Source organism: Ranitomeya variabilis, chromosome 1, assembly GCF_051348905.1.
Source record: "Ranitomeya variabilis isolate aRanVar5 chromosome 1, aRanVar5.hap1, whole genome shotgun sequence".
Taxonomy (NCBI): Eukaryota; Metazoa; Chordata; class Amphibia; order Anura; family Dendrobatidae; genus Ranitomeya; species Ranitomeya variabilis.
In genome coordinates this window covers 876,094,864-876,107,460 of record NC_135232.1, presented here as the reverse complement: position 1 = coordinate 876,107,460, position 12,597 = coordinate 876,094,864, and the positions used below count along the sequence as shown (strand labels likewise).

The window sequence follows — 12,597 nt, the reverse complement described above, 5'->3', positions numbered from 1 at the left end:
GGGAGACATAGCTGTTTGCAGATTATGCGACACATCAGTGTGCGGTCCAAGGTTTTCGTGGACTCATAGATTTGACTGTGTGATTTTGATCTTTTACTGACTCCATGTTTCTTTTTTTTTTGCAAACATGTGGTCCATAAAAAACCATACATGTGAACAGACCCAAAACACTATAGTGGGTTTATAGTTCTATCCATGAAAAACGCAGATACAACATGTACGTGAAACAAATGTGACGGCCATTTTTGCCTCAGTGCACGGGCCGTGGACTGCTCCTATCGTTCGTGGCCGTCTCCTCACAGGAATAATCCCGAGGGGCCATTCGGTTTCCTGCCTCTTTCTCCTCCACCACAGCTCCCCTCATCAGGGGGCATTTTGTGTGTAGCCCGCCCCATTCCTCTTCACCTCAGCACTCTCCGCCTCTAAACAATGAGGCCGCCCGCCATTGGTCACCTCTGAGCTCAAGTTCCTGAATGTGTGGAACTCCATATAAATGGTGGCAGTGAGCGCACGAGGCTTTGTGGATCGTGTGAGCTCCAGTCATGGTGAGTGTGCGGCCTCTTGTTGGCCTGTGTGGGAACAAGCAGACGTTTGTGCCTTCCTCGCCTCCTCTGTATGCTTCCATTCTTCATTTCTAGCCATATTTCCCGCCTGAGGTAAAGTCTTGTTGTAGTTTTCTGCAATGTACACGATGGTTTCCCTCCTTATTGAGTTGGAGCCCTGTGCAGAGCAGCCATGTCCGCACTCCAGTGTAATGTGTGGCCTCCGGTGCTGTGGGGATTGTGTAGAAATACTAAGCAGTAGATATAATGGGAGCCTTGGTGGGAATCCCTGTGTTCCCCGGGCCTCAGCGCTGCTGCTGGAGGAGGGAGAACGCTCCTTTCCTCTTTCTTTCCTGCCCGCGCCCCTCCCCCACGCGCTCGGAGCTTTTGCTTTGTGGCGCCTGTTTCTTGGCTGTTTGTCGCCCAAACCCCATCAGATCGCAGGGCAGGGGTCTGTGCGGCCGGGATCATTGGGGGGGGACACAAGTGTTCATTTATTGTGGCGAAAGGGCCGTAGAGATGAATGAGTGACACATGCGGCCTCCTGCCTGCAGTGGAGAGCACTGAGCGGGAACTGGGCCTGCTCCTGGGCGGGAGATTGGGGGGGTCCTGGCTGATCAGAAACGAATACCACTTTGAAGGCAGAGGAAGGTTTAATAATTTTAGTGAATGACCTGTGGATCTAAGCCATGAACCTCTGTAGACCCGGTCCCTGAGTTGTCAGCATATCCTCAGTACCGGGAACCTGTATTATGTAATAACTTCGTATTATGTCCAAGTTGCTTCTGACACTGCTGCAGTGACCAGAACTGTGAGCCATGGTGAAGGAGCCACTGGTCTGCAGACCTCCATATACAGCGGGACTTGGGTTAATACAGTATATCTCTCTTGGTGTGTATTCACACAGAACTGTGCACTGTATTGTGTTCTCCATAACTGCTGATTGACTACTCTGTTAGAGATCTGCCATTAATCTTGGATTTATTTTTTTTTTGTAAATGGTGATTCTGACACCCAGTGACCCCTCTACAGGTTTTACACGCCGGTCACCCCATTTATGGCCCTAATGTTGTGCTATAACAATGCCTGCTTATAATAGACCTATGGATGAATTGCGTTACTCATATTAGTCAGCAGAACAGTAGCTGTACTAACATTACAACTAATTGTAATGAATATTTACGTTAACTGGTGGTCATTTATTTTACAGGCTGGTGGCAAAGCTGGTAAAGATTCTGGCAAAGCAAAAGCAACTTCTGTCACTCGCTCTTCAAGAGCAGGACTGCAGGTAAGCAATGGTTAACCACACTTCTCATGAAATTATTTTTTATTTCTGATAGTTATGGGACTTCCTTTCTCAGATGGGTAGACCCTAATTTCTCTGACAACTATTCAATATGTCTGGCATTCCCTATGGATATGCAACAAATGTCTCATTTAAATAACCATTTAAGTTTTGCATCCTATATAGCTTTCAATTTTCAAGATCTTATTGTCAGTATATGATAACTTTACAAAGACTGCCATATACCTCAATCTTAAACAGAAGCTCACTGAGGCTGTGTGCGCACGTTCAGGATTTTTTGCGTTTTTTTTTTCCCGCTATAAAAACGCTTAAACGCATACATATGCATCCTATCATTTATAATGCATTCCGCAATTTATGTGCATATGTTGCATTTTTTTTTTCCGTTAAAAAAACCGCATCGCAGTAAAAAAAACGAAGCATGTTCATTAATTTTGCGGATTTCCCACTATATTATTGCATTGGGAAATCTCTGCAAAAAAACGCATGCTGATTTCTTGCAGAAAATGTCTGGTTTTGTTCAGGAAATTTCTGCAAGAAATCCTGACATGTGCACATAGCCTGAAGTGGCATAGATTCTGCTATAATTCATATCAATTGTTGCTAATCTTAGCAAATCGATCAGTCTGATGTTGGCCCTGTGGTCACACTTAAGAAAAGTGCTGGATGGCATAAATCCAAAGTCACAATTTTTGGCTTAACCCCTTAGAGACCCTGCCTTTTTTTTTTTTTTCCCGCTCCCCTTTATTTTTCCATCAATATGGCCATGTGAGGGCTTGTTTTTTGTGGGACGAGTTGTACTTTTGAACGACTCCATTGGTTTTACCATCTCGTGTACTAGAAAATGGGGAGGGGGGGGAATTCCAAGTGCGGTCAAATGGCAAAAAAAAAGTGCAATCCCACACTTGTTGGTTGTTTGGCTTTTTTGCTAGGTTCACTAAATGCTAAAATGACCTGCCATTATGATTCTTCAGTTATAAGGGTTAAAAGTTGACCAGCAATTTCTCATTTTTATATAAAAGAAAATAGTATACACCTCAATGTATACAGATGCGCGCTGGATCTTAACAAAGGTGATGCTAGATAGCCTATGTAATAAAATGAACTGAAACACCAGAGAGTGTATGCTGGTGTAATGTCTTAGTGAGTCACTTGGTACGGGTACCGACTTGCTGTATACCGATAACTGGATAAGAAAAAGGAACTGCTTGAGGGGTACATAAATGTTTGCCTACCTCAAGTAATGAGTCCTTCAAGAACAGGATGGCTGTAGTAATGCTGCCGAGGTTCCAGAAAGAATCCAAATGAGCCGATCAGAGTCCAGATGAGTGGCTGCTCCGGCCGGTAGCAGCCACCTTCAAACAAGCCTCTGGGTGGGAGCAAGATCCTGTGGAGCCGGACGCCGCGTGTAGTGAAAGCGGTAAGTCCGGATGGTGCGCAGGACCTGCGTGACGTCACAGATCACGTGACCGCGAGCCCGAGAGTGAAAGTGAGTATGGGGTGCAGTGAGGATCAATCAACCAATGCGTTTCGGAGATGACTGTCTCCTTCCTCAGGGATGATCCCTGCTCCGTACTACTGTTCCTTATATAGTCTGTCTCTCACACTGTAAATTAATTATTGAAAACCAAAAAGTTCCGTGCCCATGTTCAAGCCTCTTGGCACATGGTGTCTAACATGAAAATCCATTTTGTCTCAATTCTAGACATAGCTTTAATATAATCACCGCCCCTCCAGTGTTGCTGTACCGTAGCTATGCCTGAGACTTTCATCTGTTGTGCCAGTCCATTATGATGTTCCGTGAAATGTTGGGAGAGTGGGTGACCCATAAATTGATTCTTGATATTCCTAATATGCTCACTGGTCCTTGTTTTTTAACGGTCGTTTCGTCCTCCCCACATAGTTTCCTACAGGGGCATTCTATGGTGTATATTACCCCTGTAGTAGAGCATGTTATAAAGTCTTTGATTTGAAACGTCCTGTCCCCTTTTTTAATATCAGTGCATTTTCGTGTAATAGTTTGTTTGCACATATTACACTTGCAGCACGGAAAAAATCCTTTTAGCTTATTATGAAAAATGGCAGACTGTATCAGAGGAGATTTTTTTTCTTTACCGTGGGGGCAATCAAATTTCCTTGATTTTTTTCTTGTACACAAAACTAGGCTTATCCGTAACATATTCCCCAAAACCTTATCATTTTTTTAAAGATATGCCAGTGTTTACTGACTATATTACGAAGGAGATTAGAGTTGGTGTTATATTTAGTTATGATAGGGATCACCCACTCACCCAACATTTCACGGAATATCAAATGGACTGGCACAACAGATGAAGGTCTCAGGCATAGCTACGGTACAGCAACACTGGAGGGGCGGTGATTATATTAAAGCTATGTCTAGAATTGAGACAAAATGGATTTTCATGTTAGACACCATCGTGCCAAGAGGCTTGAACATGGGCACGGAACTTTTTGGTTTTCAATAATTAATTTACAGTGTGAGAGACAGACTATATAAGGAACAGTAGTACGGAGCAGGGATCATCCCTGAGGAAGGAGACGGTCATCTCCGAAACGCGTTGGTTGGTTGATCCTCACTGCACCCCATACTCACTTTCACTCTCGGGCTCGCGGTCACGTGATCTGTGACGTCACGCAGGTCCTGCGCACCATCCGGACTTACCGCTTTCACTACACGCGGCGTCCGGCTCCACAGGATCTTGCTCCCACCCGGTGGCTTGTTTGAAGGTGGCTGCTACCGGCCGGAGCAGCCACACATCTGGACTCTGATCGGTTCATTTGGATTCTTTCTGGAACCTCGGCAGCATTACTGCAGCCATCCTGTTCTTGAAGGACTCATTACTTGAGGTAGGCAAACATTTATGTACCCCTCAAGCAGCTCCTTTTTCTTATCCAGTTATCGGTATACAGCAAGTCGGTACCCGTACCAAGTGACTCTCACTAAGACATTACACCAGCATACACTCTCTGGTGTTTAAGTTCATTTTATTACATAGGCTATCTAGCATCACCTTTATTTGTTAAGATCCAGCGCGCATCTGTATGCATTGAGGTGTATAATTTCTTTTATATGGGATAACTATCTACAAACCGTTTGGAGGTTTGTTGGTGTCGCTGCAAGGATCTTTAGCATAATGACACCTTGCGCCACCAAATACAGGCTTTATACAATTTCTCATTTTTAAAACTTTTTTTTTTTTTTACCACATCACATTTGAAGTCCCTTTCAGGGGTCTATATGATAGAAAATACCGAAGTGTGGCACCACTGTAAAAGCTGCACCCCTGAAGGTGCTCAAAACAGCATTCATGAATTTTATTAACCCTTCAGGTGTTTCACTGGAATTTTTGGAATGTTTAAAAAAAAATATATATATATATATATATTCTCTATCTCTCTCTCCCCCCCCCCCCCACACACACACACACACACACACACACACACACACACACACACACACACACACACACACACACACACACACACACACACACACACACACACACACACACACACACACGCAGATTTCCAGCACTATTGCCAGAAGTGCCAAATGCCGCTTTCAGAGTTTGACCGTTTGAGTTTTTTAACGGGTTAACAGCCGCTGGAGGAATGCAATTCAACTCGCGGCTGTTGGGGGTACATTACAGCTTATCAAATCAGTTGTCATGTGCCGGAAGAGGTGCTGGCTCATCGCCAGAGCCCGCACCAAACAGGGGGATGCATCCATTGACGGATAAAGTCAGCCGTGTAACAAAACTTGCTTTTTATTTAAGAGCTAAATCCTTTATACAATACTATCAAAACATGTCCCACAAAATCATAGGTTTTCTATTGGGAACCCAAATATCAGTCTGTCAGGATACCTCCGACAAAGTCCGCAAGATGATTAAAGGAATACTTACTTGCTCTTAGGATTTGTACAGTTGCTTAGTCTTACCTAAGCATCTGATTGTACTTTTGATCTTTAGTTTCCAGTGGGTCGTATCCATCGTCTTCTGAAAAACAGAACTACCAATCATGGCCGTGTTGGTGGAACGGCTGCAGTTTACACAGCAGCAATCCTGGAGTATCTCACTGCTGAGGTAAGCCTTAAGTGGAATAGAAAGGAGGGAAAGTCTTTGAAGGAGTTTTCAGACAAAGTTATTTTTAATAAACATTTTAATCAATAGGACTTTGAATAATATTAAATTCCACAATTGGATGTTTACAAAAAATGTTCCTGTGCGGAGATAATCTTATAAATGTGGTTTTCCCATTAACAAAATATTTTAACTGGATCTTAGAATAAAAATAAGTTCCACAATTGGATGTGTTGAGAAATGTTTCCTGTGCCAAGAATCTTTTACGTATGCCCCTGGCTATTACACAGTACATGGCGTGTCTGACTGTACAGGGACGTGGTCTGATCATACCACATCTCCTGGGCAGGGGAGGAAACAAAAGAGAATACAGATGGGATCACGCATGTAAAGGTAAACCATTACTTAAAGGGAAGGTACCGTGTTTGTAGATCATTAAATCAATGTAATGTAGCATAACATGCTGTTATAACAAAGTTTTGAAAACATTTGAAACATATTTCATGTGTTATAGGAGTTTTTTAAAAAGGCACTGGGGGCTGACATCTTGTTTTCACAGCAGCAGCCCAACACTATCAGTGCCATAATATGGCACCCTATCTCTATCATTGCAGCCGCATTAGCCGTGATCTGGGCACGCCTCTGTGGGCTGCACAATTCACAGTAGTGGGAGTGTTCTGCTGCCATATTCATGGAGCCCTCGGATCTGCTAACTAAACATAAGTGCTGCTTCCAGCAAAACAGATCCTAGATTGAGGGGAGTAAAAAAAAAAAAAAAAAAAGGGGGGGTTAAAAGGACCCTCCCATCTCCACCACTCCAGTTTTTTCCTGTCCCAGTGAGGATAGGAACGACGAGGGGAAGCTCCTATCCCTGGTTGCATTGGGCAGATCAGCGTGGATCGGGGGGCCCAGCCTTTCCCCTCCTGCTAGGAAGATATGTGCGGCAGACACCCTCCGAGGGGGGGGGGGGGGGGTGTCCATCCCTCAGCCCACCTCTGTGAAGCGCTGCTTCTAAGTTGCGAGCCGCTTTCCCCTGCCAGGGTGCTCTCGGTTAAGACGTCTGCCTCTGGCACGCTGCAAGTCCTGCAAGCGCGCTTCCGGCGACATCTCCGTAGGCTGGGCAGAGCACTTCCGGGTCACGGCCAGCATGTGTTCCGTTCAGTGGAATGCAGGAAGAGGGTCCAACGTATGGGTATTGTATAAATGGGGTCCTGGAATGTGAGTAGAGTGCCGTACTGTAAGGTTACGACATGGAGGATTCCACTAAGGTCTGGGTCACACTTGCGAGTGCAATGCAAGAATCTCTTGCTTCAATACCCAGCACTGCTGCCGGCAGCTGCATGCTCCAGTCCCGAGTGCCGGCCGGCAGTGCCGGGTATTGGAACGAGAGACTCTCACGTGAGTAAGCTTGCAATGTGACACCCACTTTAAGCCCTTACCCTATACATAGAAACACATAATATATACTGTGTATTCTAGGGGGAACACCTGTCTCGGCAACTCCAAAGAAGGATACCAAGAAGTCAAGGAAGTGTAGGAGATGTGTTATGTGTGGCATCAAACTACCAAATACCTGGCAGAAGCACCTATGTGAACTCTGCACTTCAAAAATCATCAGAGAGGAACAGACTTCCTTGCTGATGGGCATGAGGGCCATAATCAGAGGCGGTCCAGGCCTCAATTTATAGGATTGTATTTTCTCATGCCTCACAATCCGAAAGCCAGGGAGGGTCCCGTAGAAGACCCAAGGGAGATAGAAGTGTCCTCGGAAGATGAGATGTTGGATGAATCTGACCAGTAAGAAGGGGGAAGTATTTACTGACTGACCCACCAGAGGGAGGGAAGAGATGAAATCTCTTTTCCTCCGAGGACACAGATGAACTCCTCCGTGCGGTACGAAATGCCATTCAGGTGGATAAAAACCCTCTCCGTACAGGACGAGATGTTTTGGGGGGTTATGATCTCAGAGTATTCCCGGTCAATAGCCACATCCGTTCTATGATCATGGAGGATGTGGAGAAAAGACTGGCTATACCGAGGGACTTTAAACTTCGCCTACCCTTTGAGCCAGAACACGTCAAATCCTGGGAAGACATCCCCAAGATAGATGTTTCGGTAGCCAAAGTGGTGAAGAGAACTTCAATCCTGTTTGAATACTCTTCAAGCTTGAAAGAACCCATGGACCAGAAGGTGGACGGCCTCCTAAAGAGAACTTGGGGAAACCATGGCAGCCATAAACCGGGCGAACATCACTCTAGCCTCTGGTGGCTCAATCCATGCACTTATGGTCTATGATTTAGAGGAACATTTGAGATCTAAGACTCACAGGGACAGCATTCTAAAACCCCTCTCCCTCCTGAAACTGGCAACCGGATTGGATTCATGGCTGACACATCAGCAGAATCTGTACGATTCGCAGCCAAGAATGGGTATTTGTCCAATGCCACCCGAAGCGCTATCTGGTTAAAGACTTGGTCGGGGGAAACTCAGTCCAAGAATAAGCTCTGTTCCATTTCCTTCTCTAGTAATAAAGTGTTTGGGCCTGTTCTAGATGATATTCTGGAGAAGGCCTCAGACCATAAGAAAGGGTTCCCTGAGGAGAAACCAAAGAAATATCAGCCGTTTCTTAGGCCCCAACCTAGCCAGAAGTCAGGGCAAAGCGTCAGAATTGGCGCATCTGATAATGTGCCTTTTCTGGGCAGCTGCAGGCTGCTACTTTTAGGCTGGGGGCCAATATTCATGGTCCCTTACCAGCTTGAGAATACCAGCTCCCAGTTGTCTGCTTTAGCAAGGCTGGTTGTCAAAAATGGAACGGGGGACCCCATGTCGTTTTTTTTTTTTTGTTTGTTTGTTTTTTAATTATTTAAATAAAACGGCATGGTGAACCCCCTCTATTCTTGGTAACCAGCCTTGTTGAATCTGACAGCTGAGGGTTGCAGCCCGCAGCTGTGAGTTTTGCCTGGCTGGTTATCAAAATGTTTTTTTTTTTTTTTTTTTTTTTAAATGAACACACCCATCAGCTGCACCTGTTCTTGCTGTTATTAGAGGCAGCAGGTGTCGGATCATGGGAGCTGTAGTCCCATCCACTGACACTAGTGGCCAGAGTTGAACTTCATACCTCCGATCACAGCTGAGCACTCACTGTCTTTGGACAGCTCTGACCAGAGGGAATGATTTCACTGCCGAGCAAAAGCTGTGCACGTGACAGCGCGGCAACCACTGGATGTTTGGGGGGTCCCCACCCACCCCTATTCAAGTGAATGGAGTCCCGATACTGTTCTGGTACCCAAACCTTTTGTAACTGTTTAGCCAGACTTGAACATCCAGGTGACTGCCCATCTCTAGTGTCAGGTCCTGCTCTGAGCAGTCACTGACATGTTCGCCACCTTGCCTTAAGGACTCCGCGGTCATCTTGCAGACGGGTCTCCATGGAGACCCATCAAGGCCACACAATCGCATTGCCTTGTCCTGATGGAAGCACACATGGAACCCATTCCTAAGCAGATCTCCTCGATGTTGCGATCACTACTGACAGCAGCAACAGAGGGATTAAATAAATGCCTGCTATCTGTGCTGGACTCGATCGTTGCATTGCTGCGGGGTGTCAGAAACACAACTCTCACAGAGCAGTATATGTACAGTGCATGTCAGGAAGGGGGTTATACATGCAGTCTCCTTACTGTGATATACCCTAGTATGTTTGAAGGGGATCTATCCTCTTTACGTTTTAGAGCAACTTTCTCTGTACACAAAGGTGCTAAAGAAATGTGTCCGGTTTACTTCATCTATCAGGGTGAATCGTGGAGTAAGCAGAAGTACTAAATATAAAATTATATATATATATATATATATATATATCTCTCTCAAAGGCATGACCATTTGTTCTGAGTGATACAGATACATGTGTAAGACTTTTTTTTTTTTTTTTCCTCTTCAAGGTACTTGAATTGGCAGGAAACGCTTCAAAAGATCTCAAAGTGAAGCGTATAACACCACGTCACTTGCAACTCGCCATAAGAGGTGATGAAGAACTGGATGCCCTCATTAAGGCTACTATTGCTGGTGGTGGTAAGTACGCTGATGGTTACTTTCAGATCTACAGTAGATTACTATGAGGGATTTGCTTTGCACTTTATATATTTCCACAAAATAACTTATGTAGCTCTGTTCTATGACTGGCAGTTGTGACGTCTGAAGTTTGTTCCTTTTTCCCTTTGAATACAAATGAAGTATTGTAGTCATAATGATCAAAAGGATAGGTAGTAAATTGCTCCCAACTCTATTGTTTGGATCTTTCTTGGGGCCGGGGTCAAGAGACGCTAAGTAAATAAGGTTGACATAAATATGTAGTTCAGAAAGCTCATTGGTGTAGCAATTCTTAAACCTCTATATAATTGCTTTCCTTGTAGGTGTCATTCCTCATATTCACAAGTCCTTGATTGGCAAGAAAGAACAACAGAATGCTGTCTAACTGAACCATCAAACATGGATGTGGACTTTGACCAATCTGCAGTTTGCTTGAGTTCCCATCGAAATTACAGCCTGATATTTGGACTGTAACCAGTTTGACGTTTTGGCTTCAAAGAAGCCAGTTCTGCATTGAAACTGCTAGGCATCTTACTTCAGTGGACCCTGGATCAAGATTGGAGAATAAAGCGTGAGGTCTTGATAAATTTTCCCTCTAGGCTGTGTTCCCATGATGCGTGTCTAGTGAGTTTTTTGCATAATTTAAAAAAAATAAAAGTAAAAAAAAAAAAAGTAACCTATTTTACTTAATGGGTGCTAGACATCTGCAAATTAAAAACTCGCCAAAAGCTCATCGGAATGTAGCCTTAGATTCTTAAAAAAAAAAAAAAAAAAAAAAAACTTGGGAAACCATACGGGAATATGTTCACTAAGCTAATCTTTTGGATATCTGTATTTTTACAATAAATTTAACACTATATTCAGTCAGTTGATGAGGTTTTTTTTTTAAAGGGGTTATCGAAGTTATGAAATGCTGCTTAAATCGCAACTGTCAGTGTGGTGTTACAGCTGCGGTGACTAAAGCCGCGCTGGCCCACCTCTGTGCCTGAAAGCCAGACGCTGCCCGGAGTAATAAAGTTCATTCCCACCTGGCAGTGGGGCTCTTGGTGCAGGTGCCAGGCAGCTTCAGGACGCTATTAACCTTTGGGTTAATGCCATATCTGCAGGTTAATATGAATGCTCGGTATTGAGCATAGCAGAAACACTGTAGGCCTTAGATTAAAGATGAAGTGTTTATGGATGCTAATATAGCAGTCTATAGTACTATTCATTACAACAATTGTTGTGGTATACTACAGAAAACATGGAACAAAGCCAGCACTCCTATAGTATTTAAGTAGCAAGAGCACATATGCCATGTCCAATATACAGACATTAAATATTGTTGCATATACGTGCACGTTATTTTAATACTATCGGAATGCTGGCCTTGCCCTATGCTTTCTGCCTTGTGCATTTCAGGGATGTGGCAGCCTCCAGGACTGTGCACCTTAAGGTTAAAGGGAATCTGTCACCCCAAAAATGGCCTACAAACTAAGACCACCGGCATCGGGGGCTTATCTACAGCATTTTATAATGCTGTAGATAAGCCCACGATGTAACCTGAAAGATGAGAAAAACAGGTTATTATACTCACCCAAGGGTGGTCCGGTCCGATGGGTGTCCCGGTCTGGCGCCTCCCATCTTCATATGATCACGTCCTCTTCTTGCCACGGCTCCTGCGCAGACATACTTTGTCTGCCCTGTTGAGGGTAGAGCAAAGTACTGCAGTGCGCAGGCGCGAGGCCTCTCTGACCTTTTCCCAGCGCCTGCGCTCTGCAGTACTTTGCTCTGCCCTCAACAGGGCAGACAAAGTATGTCTGCGCAGGAGCCGTGGCAAGAAGAGGACGTGATCATATGAAGATGGGAGGCCCAGGACCAGACAGACGCCAAGCAGACCACAGCGGGACCGCCCCTGGGTGAGTATAATAACCTGATTTTCTTATATCTTTCAGGATACATTGGGGCTTATCTACAGCATTACAGAATGCTGTAGATCAGCCCCTGATGCTGGTGGCCTTTGTTTATAGGCCATTTTTGGGGTGACAGATTCCCTTAAGTTCCCACAATTAATTTTTGACGCTAAATATTTTCACTGCAAAACAGTGTTTTACAGTTCCATCAAAACAAATGAGATTTATAGAAATCTAATGCCAAACATCAGAAGCGGTGATGTAGAGAAAGTTCAAGTAAGTTTTCTGCTCGGGAAAAGCTCAGGGCAGGCAGTTTCTCCCTCTGCTCTGCACTGTCTTCTCAGCCTGCTGTCTGCACCAGAGAGGTAACAGAGCCGGCTCCATGTTTCGTGGGCCCCTTTAACATATATCACTATTCATGATGAACAGATACAACAGAGAAATCTAGGTATAATACAATACTAAAGATCTCACTTTTTACATAATGAGTAATATTTGTTGTAAATTCTACAATAACTGAAACCAGAGACAGAAGCCCAAAAAGGAGGGTACAATCTGGTTATTCTCCACCATGCCAGACACCACTATGGGGAGAGCTTCCACTGGAGAAATATACCTAACACGGTACTTTAGGACACTCCAAAAAAACTGGATGTATACAGGGAAAA

General features: G+C 44.5%; 1 protein-coding gene across 1 annotated transcript; it reads left to right on the top strand.

The window, feature by feature from the left end:
• Positions 1-260: 260 nt before the first annotated feature.
• Positions 261-10,896, top strand: LOC143788281 (histone H2A.Z-like). Its single transcript, XM_077277824.1, has 5 exons — positions 261-545; positions 1,753-1,830; positions 5,841-5,954; positions 9,890-10,019; positions 10,361-10,896. The coding sequence occupies exons 1-5, from the start codon at positions 543-545 to the stop codon at positions 10,420-10,422; spliced, it is 387 nt and encodes a 128-aa protein (XP_077133939.1). The 5' UTR covers positions 261-542; the 3' UTR covers positions 10,423-10,896.
• Positions 10,897-12,597: the final 1,701 nt, after the last annotated feature.